Source organism: Cololabis saira, chromosome 21 (assembly GCF_033807715.1).
Source record: "Cololabis saira isolate AMF1-May2022 chromosome 21, fColSai1.1, whole genome shotgun sequence".
Lineage (NCBI taxonomy): Eukaryota > Metazoa > Chordata > Actinopteri > Beloniformes > Belonidae > Cololabis > Cololabis saira.
Window position 1 is genome coordinate 28,547,656 of NC_084607.1, and position 26,222 is coordinate 28,573,877.

The 26,222-nt window shown below is 36.5% G+C and overlaps 1 protein-coding gene across 1 annotated transcript in view; it reads left to right on the top strand.

Annotated features, from left to right (window-relative positions):
• Positions 1–5,763: 5,763 nt before the first annotated feature.
• LOC133421566 (meiosis inhibitor protein 1) overlaps positions 5,764–26,222 on the top strand; it is a 70,004-nt gene continuing 49,545 nt past the window's right edge. Inside the window, 11 exon segments of the mRNA XM_061711219.1 lie at positions 5,764–5,911; positions 6,293–6,306; positions 9,349–9,472; positions 10,197–10,247; positions 11,110–11,183; positions 12,095–12,200; positions 17,857–18,066; positions 19,827–20,005; positions 21,908–22,022; positions 22,570–22,689; positions 24,946–25,045. Of these exon segments, the coding sequence (XP_061567203.1) occupies positions 5,764–5,911; positions 6,293–6,306; positions 9,349–9,472; positions 10,197–10,247; positions 11,110–11,183; positions 12,095–12,200; positions 17,857–18,066; positions 19,827–20,005; positions 21,908–22,022; positions 22,570–22,689; positions 24,946–25,045 (1,241 nt within the window).

The window sequence follows — 26,222 nt, forward strand, 5'->3', positions numbered from 1 at the left end:
ATACTTATTTTTCTTTTGTTTGTATAGAATGCTTGTTTAGGTCAAAGATGATGCAGATGATGCATTCACACATTTCAGTGCGGCCTAAACAGGCCTGATTGGCAGCAACTGGGGGTACCAGACTAGTCAAAAGGTTTAGAGCTACACTCACCAGCCACAGTATTGGGTATACACCTGTTATATCTAATGAAGTATACATAACACTTTCTTAAGTATAACAAATGTATATTCGAGTACATTTATTCCAAGATGTGTCCAACATCCTCATTAACAGCTGCTGTTTTGGTACTGGAATTAATACTTTACTATGTGCCAGTCTATCTCCTATATGTATCATTCTCACCACTGCCCTGTATGTAGATGTTGGATGAGGTGGGTAGATGATGGTGGTGGGGGTGGATGTTGGATAAAGATTCAAGACAAGTCATAGGAATACTGACGCCCAAGGATGGCGTTGAAAATGATTTCCATTTTAAGTCCTCCCTTGTACTTGTACAGAAACTGCACCTATTTCTATCTGCTCTCCTTTGGTAAAGAACTGTCTGTGGAATAGTTGTCAAAAGATTTTGACAGATTTTGTCCCTGCTGAGCAGAGAGGAGTGCTCTCTGTTTCTATTTTTCTCTCTTAAGGTCCAGTATTCACAGCACCAAATAATGGGGATACGGTAGCTCTTGTCCAAGAACAGATGGAGATTTTGCAAACAATCGTTGATATTTTTCCTCCTTGCCAGAGTTTCGTATTCTTTTCAGTTGATAACTTTACCACTTTGTGAATATGGATGCCCAACAATATCATTTTGCTTCTATTGACCTTGCTGGTGCACATTGATTTGCTAAATGAGCACATGTTATTGTGACTGAGACACATGGAGTGATTAGCTCACTACAAGAGCTTTTAGACACTCATTTACCCTGTAATGCAAAAACACACACTTTTGTAGTAAAAGCTCAATGGGCCTTATGTGATGGGATGCTCTAAACAGATGTGCAGTGAAGGCCGTTTGTGGAGTATTAGACAGAGGTTATAAAGTGACATGTTAGTAGTATCTGATACTCGCCCCCACACCTATTATCACAATTCTGCTCAGTTGCCAGGAGGCTATTGTTGTCATGGTGATAACCAAAATCATAGCCAACTGATACTGCAAAAAAAATTCATACATCCAATCTCTGGACAGTCGGTTGTTATTATTCAGCAATGACATTCAATATTCCCACAGAGCTCTGAAAAACTTTGTTAGAGGAAAACACTAAATGAGAGCTAATGGCATGGGAATATATACCCTCAAATGTAATTTCAAATGATTCTGAGTGGAGATGTCACTCTTGATGCCTTAGTTTTATGGATTATGAACCAAAATTAGAATAAACATGATAAGCATTAGGGAACTCCACTAGAATAAATGAGTGCCTTAGGTCAGACATGTCAAACTCAGGTCCTCAGCCCAAATCCAGTCAACAACTAATTTTATCTGGCCCACAAGAAGATGCCAAGATAATTATGTGTTCACAATGCAATTCTACATTGTTGTAAAGACATATATGAATCATAATGAAATGTCCCACGCAACATCTTAATTTAACCCAATGGATTTTCTACCCAATAGCAGTAGTAGTAGCATAGCAGTATCTCAAATTTAGCTATTTTCTACAACAGTTATGTTTTAAAACAAACACATCAAAGAAAGGAAAAAATAATGAGGAGAGGGGGCAATTTGAAGATAGAGGGTAAGTAATATCTTTCTATTATTATTGATGTTGTTGATGTTATTGATAATTAAATGCAGATGTGTTTGGGTATAAGCATTAAAATATACTCTTGTGTCTGTATTGTATAGTCTTCCAGGTGCCGTTCAACCAGCCCTTTATAACTAACCACAATATGTGGCCCAGGATGAAATTGAGTCTGACACCTTTACCTTAGGTGATCTTGTATTTTTCATGCTCCTTATTGTAGGTCTAAATGGTTATGAGTGAGATGAGTGGTCAGCAGCACAGAGGCACCACAGGGGACTGTACTATCACCAGGGTTCGAATTGGACCATGGGTCCTGGGGGAGCCAACATTTCTGAGGGGTTGGACGGGGGGGTTGGACGGGGATGGGGTACTGCCCAAAGAAATTTTCACTTTGAAGCAAATTAATTGACGCAATTTGGCAACATAACGGGTCTCAATATAAATAAACAAATGTATCATTTGCTCCTCTTTTAGAACGGTGCTTGCTGGGTTAAAGACCATGTGAAAAACATTCTACTAGCCGTATTGCATGACCAAACTCATTTATTAATAAGAATAAAGAAAAGCAGCAAGGGGACACACAGGCAACATTTTTTCTGCTCAAAACACCCCTTCAAGAATCCTGTATAATGGTCTTACTAGGGATGGGAATTGATAAGATTTTTTCGATTCCGATTCCATTTTCGATTCTGCTTAACGATTCGATTCTTTATCGATTCTCTTATCGATTCTCATTTGGAAAAAAGGAAAAGAAACACATTTAGTATCAACTTTGTTCTAATAAAACAAAGTTGATACTAAAATTGTTTATTTGTTTCAATTTCTTTGTTTCTCTGATCTTTTTTGTTCAAAGATATAAAATGTTTATATCTTTGAACAAAAAAATATAAGAGAGGTCTTAAGATGCCCCCAGCCTTGGGCTCCTCGATGGTGCCAGGGGGTGCCCACAAAATGATTTGTAATATACAGTAAAATATGTATTTAATATAAAATAATAATAATAAAATAAATATTCTTCTGTAGAACTTAACTAAAAACAACAAATTATTTTGTAGCAATTGCACAAGAATAGTAGTAACATGTTCAACACTACAAACTTAGTCACTGATAACATTCATCTATTCTGGCCTGATTCTCTTCCCTGCCTTGATGAAAGGAGAATCTAGCGGTAGATGCTCTTTAACTTCTCCATAGATGAGCTGATGAGCTGCAGCTGTGTCAGGAGCTCCGCTGTCCGCCGGAGCGCACGGCACGTCCGCGTGGCCGAGAGCGCAGCTCTGCTAAAGCATGAATTATGGTTCCGCGTTAAATCGACGCAGAGCCCTCGGTGTAGGGTACGCGGCGACGCACACCATACTGCGACCCTACGCCGTCGATTTAACGCAGTACCATAATTCAGGCGAAGCTGCAGTCTGTCTGCGCTGATCACTGACACACCGGGTCGGAGCGGATTTGGTCATACAGAAAATCGAACTCTATAACCTGTCTGAAAAAGAAACAGCCAATATTTTAGAGCTCCCCCTAAATTTCAAAAAGCAGTCTTTCAGGGGAGCCAATGTCCTTCTTAGGGGAGCTCAGCTCCCCTTAGCTCCCCCCCAATTCGAACACTGACTATCACCATTTCTTTTGATCACCTCAGTGTCTGCTGTCTACATCTGCTTGTATCCCTGAAGTGCACCAGTTCACCATTGTGTCTGTGTCTCTCCTTTCTCTGTTCTTCATTCTCTCTGTCTGTTTTGTCTTTTCCTGCTATGTGCAGCTGGCCTCCGGCAGGAGGGACTCCCTTATGAGCCAGGTCCTGCTCAAGGTTTCTTCTCTCCTAAAGGGACGTTTTTCTTGCCACTGTTTATGTTATGTTTATGTAATAATTGCTCGGGGGTCATGTTCTGGCTCTCTGGAAAGCACCTAGAGACAACTTCTGTTGTAATAGACGCTATATAAATAAAATTGAATTGAAATTGAATTTCTCTTCACTCTGTGCACCTCAATACAACTGAAGTTGTGAGGACATGAGAGAACTGGTGGATTGCTTTACTGGTATGTTGTGGGAACAGTCATCTCATCTTAAATGTTAACAAGCTAAAGGAGATGATTGTGGATTTTAGGAGTAGCCATACACCATTTACACTTTGAAAGAAGAAGTAGAGCAAATTGATGAATGAATTGTCAATTAGTATTGTTAAAAACGAGACAACATGAACATTTACATATAAATATATAAGATTATATCTGGTGGAGATGAATAGATATCTTGGTGTTCACCTAGGCCACAGACTTGACTGGAGATGTGACACTGATACTGTCTACAAGAATGAACAAAGCCGACTGTATTTCTTGACAAAGCTTTAGTCTTTAGTGTCTGCAGCAAGATGTTGCATATCTTCTATAATTCTGTTGTGGAGAGTGTAATCTCCTTTGCACCCACCTATCTGGGAAGCGGCATCAAAAACAGTGACTTGAAAAAGCTGAACCAACTGATCAAGAAAGCTTTCTCTCTTGAAGCCTCTAGAGCTGATTGTTTGAAGAAGGATGCTTCATAAAATGAAACGCATATAGAAAACACTCAACATCCTCTTAACAAGGCAGCAATTCAAGTGTCTTGAGTCAGAGGCTTCTTCAGATCTGCTGCAACAGATCAAGATCCTTTCTGTCCACAGCGATAACCATCCACAATAGTGACAGTTACTGCAACATATATTTGCTTTTCAGGGATGGCTAAAGGATTATTGAACTGAAATACAGTATATTGAACTGACCTGAATCGAATTAAAGTAATGCTGCATTTTTACTATATAGTCTTTTCTTATGATATTTAACTGAAACCTTATAATTTCCATATAAGTGAATCAAAATCATTTTGAGGTCATGTGAATGAAATATCCATTTAGATTTTTGTTTTTATGAAACAAAATAGAGTAATACTTTAAAACATTCAGTGGTGATTTAAAGTTTAATGTGTTTTAAGACTCAACAATTTAGCTCACATTTTTAATATCAGAGTAATAACTTTCTAAAACGTAACGTTACTTATTTTGCCTGGGGCTCTTTTGTAAATGCTGGACTTCATATTATTTATAACGACTAATGAAAACTCGGGTGATGTACATAAATATTATATATAATAACTGTATCTGAAGAGTGATCTAATGCATTATTAACAAAACTAGCCTTCTGTATCTCATTTTAAATCCTAAATACTTTTAAGCATAAAGTTAGACTGTCTTTCCATGTTCTATATTTTGTTAATAAAGTTTGAGTTTTGACTACAGACAATTTAAACTTGCACAGAAGTTCAGCTGGATAACTTAATAATTTACAATGATTTATCAGATAATTACAAAGTAAAAACAGTAGCACAAACAAGGTATAGAAAACTTCATCAACTCCTTGGTCAATACGAACAAGAGCTTAAAAAAGGTATATAGGGCAACAGTTACAAAATATAGAGGTTGTTTAAAATCAAATAATGTATTGTCTGAAACATTCAGACTTCTCATTGCATTTTGGTTCTACACGTTTACAATTGAGGCAGTATAAGATTTATGTTCCATAAAGAATACAAATGAAATAAATAAACACGACTTTTTTCTGAACATTTCGACTTCTTTCTCGAAATTCTATTTCAACATTAATCTCGACTTTTCTACTTTTTTTTTTCAACATTTCGACTTTTTTCTCGACTTTTCGACTTTTTTCTCGACATTTCTACTTTTTTCTCGAAGTGCATAGGCCTAATGAAAAAAAAATCTTCCTCCTCTAAAATATTATTTTTATTTTTCTCCTGCCTGCCTGGCCCTCATACTCTTCCGTACGAACAGGGTTTAGATCGAGCCCATTTTTTTATGGAATTTTCCACAATTTCAGGAAAAGTTTGGGGCCTGGATGAATCGTATGACGTCACAACTAGCATAATCGCCGCGCCAATTACTCGGCACTAAGTAATTAGCGCGGGACATGTCAGGCCTAACTATCAAGGAAACCGTTTGAATGTATCTATTTACTGTATTACTTTATTCAACAGGTGCAATGTCTACATTGACGAGCGCAGACGTCGTTTTTGACAAGGTGCACTTCCGCCACGACCGTCGGTGGAGCGTGCAGCCGCGGCAGGGCGGGCTGTTCTGCCTGGCCTGCGCCGCTCACATCATAGACACGGAGCACATCGCGGTGAGGAATTAACATTAGCCTACTCTGTCCTAATGAAACACAAGTTTCCCTCCCCCCCTATCAAAAACAAGCCTTTCTGCAACAGTCACTTATATGTGTTTGTGTGTAATCCACACGTTGTGTTGCTGGTAGGGTTGCCACCTTTCAGAAATAGAAATAAGGGACGCCCCGATTTCAGCAGCGCAGGAGCCCAAAAAAAAGCCCCTTAACTTCTAAACTGCATAAAAATGTGTTTGTTTTATATGAAAAAACAAAATCCTTTGATTTAAAATTGAAAGTGCTTTAATAGCATCGAACTTGCATGACTGTACAGACAGCCAACCATACTAGCAGCTGAAATAGCCTCCTATGTATGTCCACATCAGCCCAGATGGATAATATAGCCTACAGGTAAAGAATATGGTGTAAAAGTTAATTTATTTCAATAATTCAACTAGAATATGGTGTAAAAGTTAATTTATTTCAATAATTCAACTAGAATATGGTGTAAAAGTTAACTTATTTCAATAATTCATCTAGAATATGGTGTAAAAGTTAATTTATTTCAATAATTCAACTAGAATATGGTGTAAAAGTTAATTTATTTCAATAATTCAACTAGAATATGGTGTAAAAGTTAATTTATTTCAATAATTCAACTAGAATATGGTGTAAAAGTTAATTTATTTCAATAATTCAACTAGAATATGGTATAAAAGTTAATTTATTTCAATAATACAACTTAAAAGGCAAAACTAATACATTACATAGTACATCATTACATGGAAAGCAACATGTGTTAAACCTTTATTTGTTATAATTTTGATGATTGAATTGTTTATTGATTTCATAATATAGAGATTTTTTATTTGGGGTTTTCATAAACTGTGAGCCATAATCACCAAAATTCTACCAAATAAAGGCTTGAAATATCTCACTTTGAATGTAGTGGGAAATATTATATGTGTTTCACCTTTTAGTTGAATTTACTACGAATGAAGTTTTGCAATATTGCAAATTGCATATTCAAATTTTCAGACCTTCACCTGTATATCATGACATCAATAAATAAGAGCATAATATATGTCCGTATTGGTTCAATATGGAACGCAACTTTTAATTCCCAATTACGTAACAATTCCGTATTTCAAGGGACAGGTGGCAAGCCTGGTTGTGTTGCTGGGCTGTACTAGTGTGCCATGGTGTGCAATGAGGCCAGGTGTGGATATGTGCAAGGTTTTCATTGCTGCTGTTAGAATTTTATGAAATTGTTAAAAGTATGACAGGGTTTTCTATAAGATTGTACACTGATGGTTGCTCTCAGAGCAGAACCACCTCCTGGTTTTATGACCAGACTGATGAGCTGAGTTCTTTAGGTGAGGACGGTGAAGAGGAGCAGAGGTTTTGAGATTGATGGGTCCCCTCCTGTTTTTCTCTGGGTTTTTGGCTGTCGTAGATCTTTGCTGGGTTGGCATGTCAGATTAGAGATAAACAACAGAAAATATATGGCTGAAAGTGTGACATGTTTAAGTTTGTTTCCCTGCAGTTGGCCTCCCAGATAAGGTTCAACAGATAAGGTTCAACATCTGCTCCTATAACGTACAAAACACCTCCCGTCTTCAGTATAAATATGACTGGATTGATGACCACAAGTCTGCATTTCTCTCCTACATCTGTGGTTTGAGAAAAGTGTACCTCTGGCTAGGGCTGGGCGATATGGACCAAAAGTCATATCTCGATATTTTCTAGCTAAATGGCGATACTCGATATATATCTCGATATTTTTTCTGTGCCAAAATTGGGGTTTCCCCGAAAGCATTATAGCATAGCATCTCTGCTTCATTTTTTTCTGAGGCAAACCCTTAAAAAAACAGTCAGTTTTAATACAAAGCCTCGTGCCAAATGTCACACAGGTACCTTTTATTAACAGAGGTCTGCACAATATCAAAATGTATAAAACAAATGAAATAAAAATAAACTGCCTGCATATATAGAATAAAAATGCTTCTTGAATAAAATAAAACAAATATCCTTTTCCTGCATAACAATTAAATTAAAATACACTGTGCAATTAATACAATGTAGACAGTAACAGGCAGACTTTTCCACTGAGGTTGCCAGTTGTGCAAATAACAAAACATTTGTGCAAATCTCAAATAAAACATTCAAGTCAATTTGTCACAAAATAAGCTATATCAAAATCATTAAAAAAAAAAATGTAAAAAAAAAAAAAAAAAAAATATATATATTTTTTAAAATCGATATAAACGATATTGTCTCGTACCATATCATGTTTGAAAATATATCGATATATATTAAAATCTCGATATATCGCCCAGCCCTACCTCTGGCTGGAAAACATTGTGCATGATATAATAAAAGCTTGTATTAACATTTGATTCTGTTCACTGGTTTTTCTTATGGTGCACCCAGGGTTGCCAACCATCCCTTGAAAAACGGAGTCGTCCCGTATTTATAAACTAAAGTACGTCCCGTATTGATCTGAAAAGGAACGCACCTTGTCCTGTATTACTGCGAGAGTCAAAAAATAGTCATAAAATGCCAATGGAAAATGGCATTGAGCTGTTGAGTTCATAAGTTATTTTTTTGCTGTTTTACTACAACTGTAGCCTACAGTCATGGCCTTTGGATCACAAATATGTTTACAAGTTTTCTACAGACTTTCTGTTTGCACTTTTGTTGTTGCACTAAAAATGTGCACTATTACAGAATGGATATTTTTCTTTCTTTCTATCGTTTTATACTAATTTATACAATTTTAAGTTAAGCAGGACAGGTTTCTGTTTAAGAAAGATACTTATTTTATTGAGTTCATTTTGTTATTTTGTATTAAAGTGAATTGCTGGATAATCATTTGTTTTCCATGTGTTCATGGCATTCAAAAATATGCATCTAATTCAATTCAGGTTCGAGTCTAATAGTTAAAAAATCGTTTCACTCACAAATAAAGGGGCTAAAAAAATTCACCACGCCAGGAAGGGTGAAGGCAAACAGGTTCGCCGGCCCTGCCGATGAAGTGTCCCTTATTTATTGTTCAGGGAGTTGGCAACCCTAGGTGCACCAGACAAATGAACACGAGGATCTTTCACTGCTGAAGATTGAAGTTAAAGTATACTTTATTACCTTGAGGAAGGTTCTGTTTCAACGGTTTTAAGTGGATGCAAGAATAAGAAGGATGCGGCGAATTGAGATGAAAAGCAAGATGATGTCTGGATATTGTTTATGCCTGGCACGCCTCATTTACTCTTCACTGTCATGCTTCACTGACTTACTGAAAAGCCACTTACACTGCATTTATTTCGTTTGATGTTAAGGTGCCATTACACTGCATTCCCTGCTTTTTAGGAATATGTTTGAAAATGTTAAGCTGTACATTTCTGTGCTGACTGTAGTCTCCATTCTTTATCTCTATCTTCCATGTTCCCTGCCCTGTCTTCGTCACAGTCGGTCAGGAAGTCCTTTGCCTTGTCTAGTATAAGTGGGATACTTAAAAGTTCTCCAGGAACCTTGAGAGAGCTGCTACAACAAGACAACAGAGTCTGTTTACGTTTTATCGCAACAATATTAGGTGAGCAGCACATTAGTAGGTCTGGGAGCCTTTGACTTGTTTTGGTTGTACCAGCTTGAGTTTGACTGTGCAACATTTCCACCTTTTTAAAACTGAGCACCATTCTGCAAGTCCGTTATTGTGCTGCATTTACATTACAGATGATCAGACTGGATGGCACCAGTTCATTTATCACAGCTTCTGAACAGTAAAAAACAAGCATATCACATTAATAAACAAGTCTTGACACTAACAAAAATTAAAAACACAGATAATTACATTCTGTTAAAATGAAATTAGCAGAATCATGGGCTTTGGTAATGCACCACATTTACTCATAGGATTATATGCATGATGGTAATTTTTCATAACTGTATCAAGTCTGAGAAAAAGGGGTTTTATTTTGTTAAATGAAAGTTCAGAACCTCATAATAGAAGTACATTATCATCACCTAACTACAGTTTTTGTTCAAGAGAAGTTTTGATAAAGACAAATTCATATAATTTGTGAGTTACTTAAAAAGTCTTAACCTATTTCATATCCCCCAATGATATTACTGATTAGATGATAGTGATATTCTCACTAGATCCTTATGGGGGGATGTAAAGTGTCCTGTTGATATTCAACATATTTTTTGATATTAAACAAGACTGATTTCAGGAATTGTATTTTCTGTTTGTAATTCAAGTATCTTTTTTTCTTCTTTTCATTAACTCTGGTCTTTTATTGCTTTTGCTTCCTAAGGGGTATTTCAAACAATGGATGACCCAGTCACTCTGGAAAAGGCTGACCAAGGTGAAGAAATGTGCACACACCAGCATGTATGTGTGTTTTACCTTGTGTGCTCACATACATTTTCAAAAAACACCTGTGTACAACATATATATGCGCATCTTGCTTTACGAGAATGAATACAGACTTCTAAGGACCTATCACATGTATCCACAGATAAACAGACAAGTCAGTCCTGTAATAATGTAGTAATAATCCCCGCCAGTAACTAAGGTGATCTTTATGTCATTTTTAAACATTTTTGAAGGTTCATATGACTTTTCACATGTAGATGATTTTTCACTGGTTTACTTTGCTTGTCTGAAATACCGATTCTATTTGTAGTTACTGATTCATGTAGTCAACTGTGAAAATGTTTCTGTATTTCAGTGCTGGCCTCTGAGCAAAGTCATGTTTTCTGTCACTCGGTTTGGGCTCTTTCCAGCTTCTAAAAATGCAGAAATGTTTTTCTTAGTGGAAATGACAGAATGATTTTATGGTAGCTGTTGCAAAATGCCTTAGGGACCAGCATGGTGTGAAAGCTAGTAGTGCTAAAAATCTGATATTCCTTTCGCACAGACAGTGAGGGAATATTTTGAAACTGGTTTGAGTTCTACTAATAACAAACAACTTTCACAACAAGATCATATTCGTACTGTCAAGCATTAATCCCATCAATTATCTGAGTCTCATCCGAGTAGCCACCCAGGTAATTAGTTGTTTTAAATATGCAATAAATACATAGAACTGTAATATTGCATTCTTTCTGCCAGCTGATGATGTTGTCAGTTAAAGTATTAAACTTTACTCAGCTGTGATGTTAATTTAATGAATTTCTCTTTTTGTTATTTTGTTTGGTATTTATGCCCATGCGTACATTTATCAGTGCTCGTCCAGCTGCTTTCGGAGCTCCAGAATGAGCAGTCAGTTCACTTTGTCTTGGATAACATTCACAAACAGGTAAGATACACACTTTTACAGATATATGGAGATACACTTCTACACATGCTGACACAGGAACAAGCCTCAGGTCTTAAAACTTTTAACAGCACTTGGGTAACCAACGCCATATCCTGACTGGGCTGTTCAGTAAACAGATGGTGTATCTGTCTCCCTCCTGCTGCTGTTGTGTCACCTCGGGGGGAGGCGGGGTGGGAGTTGCATAATTCTGCAGCCAGTGGAAAATAGTAAAGCTGTGTATACTGATGATGACAGAAGTGTATAACACCTGGGGGAACAGACAGGTCTCACTTGTGTAACTAGAATACAACCTGATTAGAAGTGTTTACAGAAAATGTAATTACAGAACCTCTGTTAGGAATATAACACATGGGGAGAAATCAACATAATTGTTTTTGAATTAATTAGATTCTTCAAAATTTTAAATCTGCCATTGCTTTTTGAAGGTTCTCCGGGTACAGACCCTTAAATGAACAGGCAGCCCGATACTGTGATGAGTGTATGAAACTACAAAATTTGGTTGTGCTGCAAATGAAAACGTTTGGAATACATTCAGCAGCAATAGTGCTTAGTGATGCATGTATACACAGTACAAAGTTAATTCAGCTGAAGTAAAGTATCCTGTTCAGTTTTCATTTTTGCTTTATATTGGATACAAGTAGCCTATTAATATTTTCAAATTCTCTAGCCCATAGATTTCAAGGTTTTAATATTTTTTGAGCTGTGAATAACTGAATTTGCAGGCGGTTTTTAGGAGAAATAGTAAAAAAGAAATTAATTGTATTACTTTTGAGATTGAATATATACATGTAGAGGCCTACTGTGCTTCCATGAATAAGGATTTGGTGGATATGTCTCTTTGCCATGAAAGTGGGATTTTATTAAATTTTTTATGGTGTATTCTTATGTAGGTGAGTGACCAGCTCAGTGTGAAGTCCTTCCTGCCTGCACTCAATTTCTTGGGGAACCTTGTGAAAGCAGTCCCTAATGTGGCCCACAGCCTTGTGACTCAGTACGGTGAGACCCTGTCACGGATACACAAGTGAAATCACACAGTTACGAAAGCACAGGTTTACAAAGGGGAATATTAGTTTCTATCTGATTTTTTTTTTTTTTCCATGTCTTTCAAGGTTTTGTTACTTTCACCGTCTTTCTTAAAGGACACACTTCCAACTACTGTTATGAAATATCAGTGTACTCTGCAGTGTCATTATTACTTTGTCATAGGAAAACTCAAACCTTCATTAAATTTGCTTTTGCTAATTTTCTCAGTGCTAGACAGGAGGAGAAGTGCAATAAAAGTCATCATTATTATTATTTTTTATTATTATTACAGAGAAAAACTGTAATTATGTGCATGTTGTTAATTTTTACCATGTAAGTTACTCAGAGGAAAAATAAAATTACATTTTATTTTTACTATAAAGAGTAAATTGGTAGAAGACACTGTTTTTTAACAGCAGTTTACGTCGTGAAGTGGAATCATTAAACTGCAAACCGCTCTTCAGAGGATTCTGACCTCGACCCTCCTTGTGTTGGAAAATCTCTCATATGTAGAGTATCCACAAAAATGATCACACTGTTTGAGCCAGTTTTAAAAATGGAGTTCAGGTGGGATTCTTGTCAGATTTCAGGTCTCTCATGATGCTGTTGTTGAGTGCTTGTTCATATGGTCATCGAAAAAGAAATTAAAAACAAAACAAGTGATGTATTTCTCCACAAATACCTTAGAAATATTAGTTTGGTTTTCAACATTTCTTTTTCAGTGATCATATACCCAACATTAAATTATGACCTAAATTATGTTAATCTTATAAATAGAGCATAGGGATGTTTTGTTTCGAGTTTTCAAACAGTCTATCTCCAAATGCACCTTATCGTACTTTGTGTTAAACTAAAGTAGAACAAAAACTAAAAACAGCGGAACATAATCTATTTAATTCAGCCTGCTGTTATGATGTTCATTTGCACTCCAGGTGCACTCTATCCTCACACGACTACTGATTTAATCTCTTCTTCAAGCACATATATGACATCTGCTGATACATTGAACCATTACTCTGCTCTAAACAGGCTTTGTTAAACTCCAGACCAGTGTGTGTTGTGAGGTGTTTGTGTTATGCCTGAGTACTTATCTTTACATTCACCCCACAAGCAACCCAATACCAAATAACTAGGCATCATCTCTATTGTAGTAGGTTCTATGTCTCCAGCTCTCATGTGTTTACATGGTCCCCTGAGCAAATGCAGGTAGTGCAGGGTTGTTGCGATGCTGATGCAAGATGTGGGCTGCCATTATTGACTGTGTGTGCTTGTCTGTGGCCTGTCATTCAACAAGTCTCTGTGGGTCTGTTTGGACTAACAACAACAGCAAGGCAGTGACAACATAAGCTCAGAGCTCCCAATGGATCTCACAGTTTTCTCGGACTCACTGTGTGTCTATCTTACTGAATAAGCCTAACTCTTTTTCCTCCTTTCTTGTATTTTCTTTGCCTTCTATTGTATTACTGTTCCTCTCCTTCTCGTATTTCTGGTTTGCTGTTGTGGCACTCCCTCAGGTCATGACTGGAAAGAGGAAACTGAGAAAATGTGGGAGCAGAAAGGGAGGATGAAGGATCAGTGAGATAAAGAAGGGAAAGAAGGAGAAAAAAAAAATGTTTTTACATCATTAGATCCCAAAAGATTAATTTTGACTGAGTGAAAGACATTTTTGAAGTTTCCAACAATAATATTTTACACATTAGGAGCATTCAGAGTCAACAAAAGCTGAAGTTTTAAAAGACTTAGACAAAAGCAAAGACATGTTTACTTGAACAGTGATAAACAATTTCCATCCATGGTGTTTAGAGGATTTACTAGCTCATCCCCATTTCCTATCATCACTCTCTTCTCTCTAATGCCTGGCTCTCATCTTGGCCATCCCATATATTGTGGTTTAAGCAAACATGTCAGTTGGTGTCTACAGGCACATATGGGTTTGGATCTGCTTCAAAGAGCAGCTGTGCTTGTTTCTGGCTCATGTACTCCATCACCTCTTTCGTCTTCACATACTGAGTCTGTTATGCATCACCATGCACCTCCACAACCTTTTTTTGTTTATTTCTCAGTCATTCAGTCAATTATTGACTGTGTGAAAGCATTTTTAACAATTTTCCCATTTAAACTTGGTTACTTATCTGCTTAAAAAACTTCAAGTAAAGTCAAATCACAATGTATCTGTTTGGAAAATATGAAAATGTATTTCAATATTTGCATAGCAAAGAAAAAGTAGTATTTTTTCATCATGAATTTGAGTTGGCGCACACCTTGCAATGACTTACCGTAATCTAGCTAAACTATTCACAAATTTAAAGACCAAGCCATCACTGAAACTGCAGATATATACACAAACACACCCTACAGTAGTTCTATTGGTGTGACTTCATCGCACCAAAGAGACCTGGAACTGCAGTACTAATATCTGATGACTTCTTTAAGATACCAGTTATGAATTACTATGATGGTTTTAAGGTTTGTGTGAAAATTTTTTGTCTTTTTGATTTGAGGTTTGTTTCTGTTTTAGGTTTTAGGATGAAAAATGTGCTCCAAACTGATACAGATACTGCATGCGGCAACATCCTGTCTGCCACTATTTGTAGATTGTCTTTCTCCCAAAGCTGTTCTTCTGTTACTCTTCCTACTACTTCTGGTGCAGAGGTGGATAATCCAGGTGCCATAAAGTAAAAACTCTGCCATGTTTCTGGATCATCCTGTACATTTAGAACAAGTGTTTTCACTAACGACCTACCATGTATCTGCAGAGGAGCTGGTTGAGTGATTAGTTCGAACAACTGCTGGACAGGATTTTTACTTCATGGCACCTGGATTATTCATTTTTGTTTTCGTGGTTATGTGTCATGCTTCTCCCTCTTTGCATCTGTCATATGTTCTCGGTCATCCTCAATCTTTTCTTCTTCTATTATTTAAGTCTTTCGGCAGTAAAATGGCAAAAAAAAGCATATAATCTTTCAAGGTTTTACTCAAAAGGACTTAATAAAAATACTATCTATACTACTATAACAACATATGATAGTACACTATCTTTAATATAAGTAGCTTGTGTTGTTTGTGTTATATACCATGTGGTTTTGCTTATTTGAGGTTGTATAATAATAATAATAATTATTATTATTGTTATTATATCTAATATTATATCTTCTTGTAAATCTGAATTATACTTTTGTGGCGGACTGCCTATGTGGAAGTAGCTTTCTGTTTTTTTTGTAGTTTTGCTCTCTGCAGTGTTTTGAGAAGAATACAAATCAGAGTTCATATCTGTACCTGAAATCCCTAAAAATGCTTGAATTGTTATTTTGTGTTTTCAAGGTTAAAAAAGTCTTTGAATTTTGAATGAAGTGCTTAGAAATACTTGATTTTGTTACTATTTCACAACAGTGGGATATGAATATTCCAGCATGCTTCAAGGTTCCCATTTTAATGATAGTTTGCCAAAAATGACAAACACAAATGAAAGCATGGATGAGAGTAGGATCAAATTCATGAACCTGCAAGTTTTAGTAATGCGGGTATTGTATTGTGATTCCACATTATCAGCCATCAGTTTCCATCAAGTAAATGAAGAGAAAATAAGCAAACTGCACCGCTTTAATTGATTGTCAGTGTTGTTGTATTGATGAGGTTTGGCAAAGTTTTCTGTGGATTATGATAATGTTAATGTATTGCATTTATATGGCATTTTAACGCAACCAGGTCGGACCAATCGGCTATAAAACTGGTCCTGACGGACCGAGTCTGATCAAATTTGTTTACCCTCCTTAAGTAAAAATGAAACCTTACTATCAGATGTTTTGTTTTACACATACTTCAGATCATGTCCAATATTTATTTTTAGTATGGATAATTGCATTTTACAGAGATAAAAATACATAAGCTTAGTATGACTACATTTTTAGTTGATGGGAAGTGAAGTCTAATTACAAGTGACATGTTTCAAAACATAAAAGATTATGTATTTTGTTTTAATCTCTTACTCTTATACTTTTGGAAATCTTTTTTTTTTCAACATAATAGCATCTTTTTTAATGTTATCAAAAAGTAAAATAATAATTTTTCTGTGAATGAATCCATATATATGTTGTTTGGTACAGCTCAAGTGAGATGCTAATAAAATTTGAGAAAAGACCTTAAATTCAACCTGGGAAAGAGTGTATGAATTCTGCCTATAATTAGTTTTACCCTCTTCCACCCTCTCTCTCTCTCTCTCTCTCTCTCTCTCTCTCTCTCTCTCTCTCTCTCTCTCTCTCTCTCTCTCTCTCTCTCTCTCTCTCTCTCTCTCTCTCTCTCTCTCTCTCTCTTTCCCTCTCTATTTATCTATCTATACCATTTTTATTAGTTGGCTACCCAGTAATCATTAACAATTTGTCATCTTTTTGGCTAATTTCCCATTTAATCTTAGCTGCACGATTTCCTGTCAAGTCTTAAGTTGAACGTTAACCATCCTTTTCTTTCTCAGTGGTTTGCTCTTATTCCTTGATCACATCTAATTGTATCTCTTTGTCAGCCATGTCTAACCTCAGTTACCCTTCTTAGTGCTTAAAGTTGAAGCCAAATACAACTCAGTGAAAAAAGCTGTTGTTTAGAAACTCCTCTGCAAGAAGTAATCATTAAAATCCGTTTAGACTTGTTATTTAGTGCCTGCAGTAAGTGTTATAAGGGAGAATACAGTCCCTGGCCTCTTGCTTTGTCAGCACTATCACTAATCTCTGAACTGAAGTCTGCAGATCGCCATTGGCACCAGAACCAAAGCAGATGGCTGCTGTGTTAACTGCCAGACAGCATGCTATTTACCCAATACAAAGTAATGGTCAATATGCCACTATCTGAGAAATGTTCAGTTACTTGGCACAACTTCTAGAGTAAAGGTAATTAATGGCTGAAAAGACATTAATATTCATACTCTGCCGTAATGAAGCCTAAGCTCTTTCATTTACATTATTGGCTCACTTTTCACACCATGGAAATTACAAAGTACATTAGATTAAATATCACAGCAGTTCCCTTTTCCTGACATGTTCTGTGTTTGCAGCTTTGACCCAACAAGCAAAAACGTATATCCCCTTACTACATATCATACCTGGTTCAAAAAAAGATAATAAAGTAGCTTTCACTCTCTGTTATAATATTAAAAAATATAGGGTTCCATATGCGTCCCCCAGTTATGGCCGGTTTTTTATACCCCCGGTCCTGTCCTCTGGCCATTTTCAAGTTACATTTGTCTCACATTATTATGGTCATTGGTTCTTCTCATTGGCTCTTTTTGAAATCTTACTCACCCCCTAATTAAAAAAAAAACAACATTATATGTTATATATTAAATTGATTATATGTTAAAATGCATATATGCTTTAGGTTTTTACCAAACTTGGTCTGAACCATTAATATATATGCAGACAAAAAAAAGAAAAGAAATCTTACTCATTTATTATCGCTTTTCACCTTCTTATGGAGACAGGTTTTGCCTGTTGATAATTTACCTGATTTAATGTAGTTTGAATGAGATGACAAGATTTTATTTATTTTACTCAATGTTGCAGTAATATGTACGGTACATTGATCTGTTGTCGATACAGTGTTTCTGTCTCACTTATGTCCCCCCCTCCTCTTTGTTCAACAGTGCCTCTCCTGGACCACCTTTGCTCATTCTTGCTTTACCCAGCTGAAGCCCTGAAAACGTCAGTAATGTATGTGTGGCTCCAGCTGTTGGGAACAGCTGGGGACACTGTAGCCCAGTCCCTGCCCGCAACCACCAGGGACAGATTGTGTATCCGTTTGCTGCAGACCTTGGCCAATGGCAGTGCAGAAAAGCTGATCAGAAACTGTGCTGGTGAGAAAAATCTATATGTGTATGTGTGCGTGCGTGCGTGCGTGCGTGCGTGCGTGCGCGTGCGTGCGTGCGTGCGTGCGTGCGCGTGCGTGCGTGCGTGCGTGCGTGCGTGCGTGCGTGTGTGTGTGTGTGTATAAAACAGAAGGTTGATACATGTAAATTTAATTCTAATTTTAATTCTAAAATACTTTATTTATCCCCGAAGGGAAATTAATTAATAAACAGATCCATTCAACAGATACATTCTTATCCCAATGGAAACATATATTATTTACTCCTTTATTAGATGTCCTAATGAAAACTTGCTTATTAAATCTGCAAATTAAAAGTCCCATTGAATTATATTTAATGCTGATTGGACTAACTCTACAACATCTAAAGCTTTGAATTTGTTATGTTCAACTTTAACTGGCTGTGCTTAGTTTCTACAAGTACAAAAAAATACAACCAAGTGCAAAGTACTGTAAAGAGTGTACTTTAGTGAGAAACGAAGAGAAATGTTTTTATTTGTGTTATGCATGGAAAAGAATGTCACTCCAAAATGTTATAGTAGTATGTGTATGTATATAGTATGATGTGGAAAAACATATGACATGGGTAGACCTGGGGCTGCAGCCATGGTAGGCGCTGCCCTTATCATCAGCTGAGAAAAGAGGCGGGGGGGGGGGACATCTTCATACCGTGTAAAGACACAGAATGAAGACACGTCACACGACTTCAAACAAAACGTCAGCACGGGAAAAGCAACATAGTCAAACAATTAAACAACATCATACTAGCATATATGGGGGGGGTCCCGGCACAGGCCAACTCAGTGAGCGCTGTAGCCTCCTGGCGCGGAGCTTCAACCTGGTTTGCTGCAGTCCTGATGATGACAAAAGTAAAAAGGAGGGAACAGGGTCATTCAAAATCAAGTAAAAACATACTTTATCAATCCCAGAGGGGAAATAAACGAATTATCATTCATTTTCTTCAGTGAAAGTAAAACAGACAGTAAAAAAGACATTTCTAAGGAAAATAAAATACATTTCACCTGATGTTAAAAAGTTATTTCCTAATTATGTCTTGTTTTTTTCTGTTATCTATTAACATTCCCAGATGACAGGAATGTAAATAGGATTCCATCTATTTATCTCACAGCGAGGATGCTGTATACAATAAAACTGAATGATTGGATTTACTTATCGTAGAAGCCCTTTTTTAAAATATTCATTGTCATATTGTCACATCTTTGAATTTTTACAGGTGCAGACAAAAAAAAGAGAAAGGCAAAACAAATATTAGGTGGAGAATATTAGAAACAGTATGACAATACAGGTATGTGGATATTTAATAGAGAGTCAGGATTCAGAACTGTCTTTCCTGTAGTCTAGTGTTGAGTTGTGAACTGTTCATGGGTGTAAATCCTTTAAAATACAAAGTTTTAAGAGCATTTGGCTTAAAAACGGTCAGTTCCCAAATACTTGCAGTGAAAAGTGGGGATGACGCAGCACAGTGGTAAACAACATCTTCACATCAAATAAAAAAACTATAATTTTTGTTCTAACATTAGATATAAATATGAAAACAAATATGAAATAAAAAAATAAAATATGGTTGTAGTAGTTGTAAAATTAAAGCAACATTAATGGGTTTGAAACTTTGATGCTTTGCAAAGAATCTCAATGATGCAATAGCTTATTGGAATGTGTATATTTGCTTATTTTAAGAAATTTGAAGCATGCCATGTCTGTTTTTACAACGTGTCTTTCATCTGTTAGGCCTGCTGTGGCAGCTGGTGCAGCTGAGCGAGGCAGTGTCAGTTCTGATGAGCAGCCAAGGCGCTCAGATAATGTGCGATGAGACCCAGGACATCCTCACCAACAACAGCCAGATCCCGACTCAAAACCAAGAGCAACAGCCCACTGAGCACTGTCCTCTGCCTCTCTTGCTGAAAAAGGTCTCTGTCTAAACATCCTGCTCCCACTCCCAAGACCTGCGCTCGGGTACTGATCATAATCAAAACAAAAAGCTCTCGTCCTGGATAAATGGGCCTTTGAATAGGGATTCAGTGGGGGAGTGTTATCCTAGACAAATATTTGTGTTTCATGTCTGGGAAATCAATGTGTAGATTACATTTTGTTGGATTTTCTCAGTGATAACTCACAATACAGCTCAGCCCATGACGTTAGTAAGTTTGTTTAGATACCAGTGTGCAGTGTGTTGCTGTGAAATTACACTCTTAACTAAATGATCATGTGAAGTAGACAAAGTCTTTCCCAAAACATGATAAATCCAGCTAAATGAATTGTGTATTTTAACTAGCACTAGCTGTCGCCAGATCATTGGCTGTAAATAACAGGCCCTCAGTGACATCACCCATGGATTTATGAACTGCTGTTTTAAAGCCTCATGTTTGGCATTCAGCTGGTGCCATGTTGAGCTTTGTGGAGACGGAAGTAAAACTGATTGGACAAATGTGTGTTTCTTAGAGGACTTTGAAATAATTAAGTTATTTTCTGAATGACCATACGCCCACTAGTTATCAGGAGTGGGTGTATCCAACAGCACCATTTTGTTGGAATATTTGAATGATGTACAGTAGCATTTCATCAGGAAAGTTGGAATCTACTTGAGCCAGTTATGTTTTTAAACTGGTGCTTTGTGGCTGAGTTTAGCAGACACTGGTCTATAATTTATAGATGGCACAGTTCTAGGGAATCCATCAGTCCATATGTGCATGCTTAGTGCATATCTTAGAGTATTGAATTGAATGCATTTTATTGTCATTATACAATGTACAACAAAACTGTAAAACTTCTCCTGTGCTCAGTGCAAAACAATTGAAATAAAAACTACACGTAAGTAGCAGTAAATAGTCATATAGTATATATGCCCATCCATCCATCCATCCATTTTCCGCCGCTTATCCGTTCCCGGGTCGCGGGGGCAGAAGCCTCAGCAGGGATGCCCAGACTTCCTTCACCCCAGACACTTCCTCCAGCTCTTCCTCCAGCTCCTCCTAGGGGAGTCCGAGGCGTTCCCAGGCCAGCCGAGAGACATAGTCTCTCCAGCGTGTCCTGGGTCTTCCACGTATATTCCACATATAGTATATATGTTCATTTCCAATTCTCTGGCACCAGTCAGCATGCACCTTGATTGGTGATTTTTGTTAGGACACCATATCCAAAGGCAATGTAATGTAACCAGATATAATTAGACAGCGGCTGAGTTTGCAACTTCAGGTATCAAAGATATATTTCTTTGATTTTCCATTATATATTTTGTTTTTTAGTAGTTGCTAATGGAACCAAATATAATTGCACAAAAAGGCTAAGGTTGAGTATAACTTCTGCATCCAATGTTCATATTATGTTTCTTTATTTTTTAGTATATTTTTTTTAATTCAGCAGAGCTTAGTCATTTTGTAGGAAAATTACATTAAAGTCTCTACTGAAGATGAAAATGGCATAGTTTACAGATCCAAAGTAAAAGGACAGTGTCAGGAACACCAGTACATTTTTTTTTTAGTTACCGTATGTTTCAAGGTGTGAGTGTTAAAGTGACATTATGCAGTCCAAATCATCACCTGTCTTTTATCTCTCACCAACTCATTTGTCTGTGTCGTAGACTTTATTTTAAAAATAGTTTAAAATGGGAGGCTTCTGGTGGTGCTATTTGTGAGTTATATTCAAGGCTCCTTTACAAGTAGTAAAGCAGCAATGCAGTTCACCTCCTAAACGTGAGAGCACGACTTTGAGAAAACTGTCTTTGGCAGCTAAGTTGTGCTGAAGTATTTAAGTGCAAAGTGTTTTGAATTGATTGGAAGTTTCCTAAAAATCCCATCAAAAATGTCTTTCAGTTGCTGCTGAGTGGTGATGAAACATTGAAGGTGACCAGCGTGAAGTGTATTGCTGCCATTCTGGTTCACTCCCCCAGTCAGTACAGTGTTTTCTTCATCAAGGCTGACGTACCTGGTAACACACACACACACACACACACACACACACACACACACACACACACACACACACACACACACACACACACACACACACTGACAGTATGACACTTTGCTGGGATAATGCTAGCTATCCAAGGTGTTACCTCTTCGATTTGTGTTCTCCAATTAATGTTCTCTGCTTTTGTATATGCAACAATCTTTCCTGTTTGCTGTCTGTGTGTATTTATTTAGACTTTTTCTTTTTTGTCTGTTATTTTTTTCTTTTTTAATTATGTTGTTGTTGATGTTAGTTTTATGTCACTATAATGGTGCTATCTTGTGTTTCCACTAAGAATTTCAGAACATGAATGAATTTCATACTTTTCATAGGTTAATATTGCTATAGTTTCGCTCCACTTTGTACTAATTATACATAAAAGCATTAACCTGTTCGTAAATAGTTATAGTGAAGATACAGAAAAGCATTATTGCTTAGCAACATTGTTTCCAGCTTTATCTTTTCAGCCTGATTTTATTTGTTTACCTTCAAAGTTTCTCTTTTGTTTCTCCATCTCTCATAGGGTTTCTGTTTGACCAACTGGCCTCCAGTAGTAATGAGATGCTGCTGTTGTCTATCTACAGTTGTTTATTGTTGCTAACTGAAGACCAACTCTTCTTCTCCCAGTGTCACTCCATCTATGGTAAAAGCACTGTCTTTATATCTAAATGGACCACAGGTTACCAAATTCTCCAAAAAAGATGAAGCTAAAGTATCTTAAAATTGTTAGACCTGTGCAAACTCAGGTTGCAAATGATGTCATCAGTGCAAGATGGCGGCATTCAGTTCCAAAACATTTTACCTTTACATCTGTGTATGTCTGCCGCATAAATCTTTGACTTAATTTTGTGGAAATTAAGAAATCTAATAATAGTTTTTGGACAATCAACAACTGTGAACTTTTTGATATAGTGCCAAGAAATTTGAATAAGCCCTCAAATGTGACAGTTCCTATATGCTGTTATAGCTACACTACAGAGAAATAGAAATAACAGTTACTTGATGCGTGATAGTACTTGAGTACTATGAGTATTTCAGTTTTGCGAACCCAAGTTCTAAATTTTGAACTTTTATTTAGCTGATGACATTTCCAATGCAAATAAAACCGTTATTTGTCAAAGTGAATTAAAATCCAAGGACAATAAATAAGTTTGAATTACTGAAAATGCCCGATCACCTCTCGATCTACTGTATAAAGAATCATGAAAAAGAGAATCAGACACCAGCCACTAGGGATGCCTGATTATGAAAAAGGCATTTTTCAGTTATTTTGGTCAACACTGAAATCACAGTTATTTAAAATTATTACTCACTGACTTTTGAGAGTATTGCATTTTTTGAATTTAAAGGGGACCTATTATGAAAAACACGTTTTTTCTTGCTTTAACATATATAAAGTGGTCTCCCCTCAGCCTGCCAACTCAGAGAAGGAGGAAAGCAACCAAATTCTGCAGTGTCTGTACAGCCGTCCGGATGATCCATCCATCCTCATTATCATAGCCTCCCCGCCCACTCAGAATCCTGCATAGATAATGAGGTTAGAGAATGGATAGATAAAGAAAAAGACAAAAGATAAAGACATGATTTAGAGGCTGAATTTCTCATTTATTTAGCAAAAACAAGGCCTGTTTAAAATAGGTATTAGATGCCATAATAGGTCCCCTTTAACATAAAAACTGACATTTCCACTATGCATGGAGATTCCAAACAAAATAAAATTTAAAAAATATGATTAAGGCTAGAAGAGCAAATTGTGCTTTTTTAGTCCCTTAAACGGTTTTGGCCATAAACACTAGTGTCTCCTTGATATTCCTGAAATAAATAAGTTATTACACTCAAAAGGAGGAAAGAAAAATGAACCTCTGTGCAAGTGGAGAATTAAAGCCATTAAAAGTGATGTGTGCATGTCATTCACACCCCAAGACAGAATATATGCAGAACATTTGTTTGAATGTGGGTCATAACGTTTTAATTTTCAATGAAACCCAAATTAAATTCAAATTGAAATTCATTTAAGTGCACTGCTCTGACACCCACTGAAATTCAAGCAAATTAAGTATTTTATTGAGCACAAATGGATATAGATTCCTCTTGGAGAACTATAACAATTTGGTATCCTTGGGTGGTAAATGGATGAAGGTGCTAAATATTTTCTAAATACAGTGAAATTGTTTAGCAAGGACACGTCATTTGTTATTGGTTCTTATTTGTTTTGCTGCATATAAAAAAAATCCAAATTATTAGGAAATTAGGTTTGAATTATGAATATGTTTCATATTTTCCTAGCAAGCAGGTCAGTATTCATTAACATGTTTAATACAAGAGTTTATTTAAAAGCAAAGTGACAAAAAGTTTGATTTTTTTTCAAAAGGTTTTTGAAAGGAAACACTTTTCTTTTTTGTGATATTTAGAAAAAATGCTTCAAATTAATTTTGCTTTTGGATGGAAACACAGCTTGTGTGTGTGTGATTCTATGGCTTTGAAGTGCACTATGACAATGGATTATGCATTTCAGGCTCCATTGTCCCTGCAGCACTTCAAGAAATAGTTTGAAAAACACTTGCAGTGCAGAATCAGTCTGCCAGTACGCAGGATATCTGCTGTAACCACCCCTCATTGCAGCAGGTCCTATATAGCAGCACATTGGAAACATGTATCACTGCAGCTCTTTAACTTGCAATAGAGGGGAGAGGGTATTAGCATTTGTGTATTGTTTTATTACATCATGAGCCCCTCACTATTTTAATTCAAGATGTTGTTTTGTTTGTAGTGTATAAGGTATTAGACATCACAACACTTGAGCATGATTAGACAAGTGTTGGTTGATCTGACCGCCTGCTCATGTGCAAATTTGAGTCAAATATTTATTTAAACAGTGTGTATTTGTGGTGTGTTGCAGGTATTGAGTCCTTGCTGCGCAGTATAAAGGAGGGTTTGCAGCTGACCAATTCGGAAGTACCAAAACATGGTTTTCTGCTCCTCACTCAAATACTGGAAAGGTGGGAATCTTACCTTTTTCATTTATTTTTTTCTAGGTTAAGGTGTCCATGTGCTAAAGAACTGAAAGTAGCAGTTTTCCTCACTAACAAAAATGTTTGTGACTGCTCCACTGATTCTATACATGTGCAGCAGAGAACAGTCATAAGAGGATAGACTCAGCTGCAGAATGTACATTTTAAAATATGGTTAATATGGTGCCTTCTGAGAGACCAAGGTAGTATTTCAAACCACCTGCCATGCCAGCTGTAGATACCAAATTTTCCAAAATATGCTATATAATAAGCATTATTGAGAAAATGATTCAGTTTTCTAAAAATAATATGAATCTGTAAATAAAGTACCTATTATGAAAAATCAAAGGTGTGCTTTGGCCTTTGTGTCTCCTTCAAAGCAACAAAGGAGCAACAACAGGGGAGGAAATGGCAAACATGTACATTAGAGATCTTTAAAATCATACGTCACATTTGGATAAGGAACATAAAATAGTTTGTAACTTGTTAAACATTTAAAGTGAGGTGTCACAAAACACTCAATCTAGAAACATCCTGTCATCGGGTATTCACTGCATTCAGGTAAACATTCACTGTACAGTGAAGTAAATAAAAACGTACAAAATATAAAAACAGAAATTCCATTTACATAAAAAGTAAAATATGAAAGTGGAAAAAATATATACTGTATATGTATATGGTTGAGCTATTAGGTCTCACTTGAAATATGTGTCACTTTATAAAACTTGGCAGTTATACAAATTGATAGATGTTTTAGTTTTGGGGTTTTATTATAAGCTTCATTAGATTTTAGTTAGTTAACACAAGAGCCAATTATACTTGGACAAAATAAGTCACACTGCTGTCTTTTGTGAAATTGTTTTGACAAGTTTATGCACTGTCAAAACATGAATTCGCATTCATGCTCCCTGAATCACTTTTTCACAATTTTAGCCTAATGAATCCTGACATGGTCATCTTATGTGACTGTGACAGTGGAAAAAAAAAAAACTTTTAATGAAAAAACCTGATCTTTCCATATATTCACATCGTCACCTGACCTCACCAAATCAACCGAAGCAAACGCAGATCAAAACACTGCACCTGCACGCTTGCAAAGTTAGCATTAGACATGGTGGCTGCATCCCTTCATCCACTACTACTCTTACCCTGATGCCCCTATCAC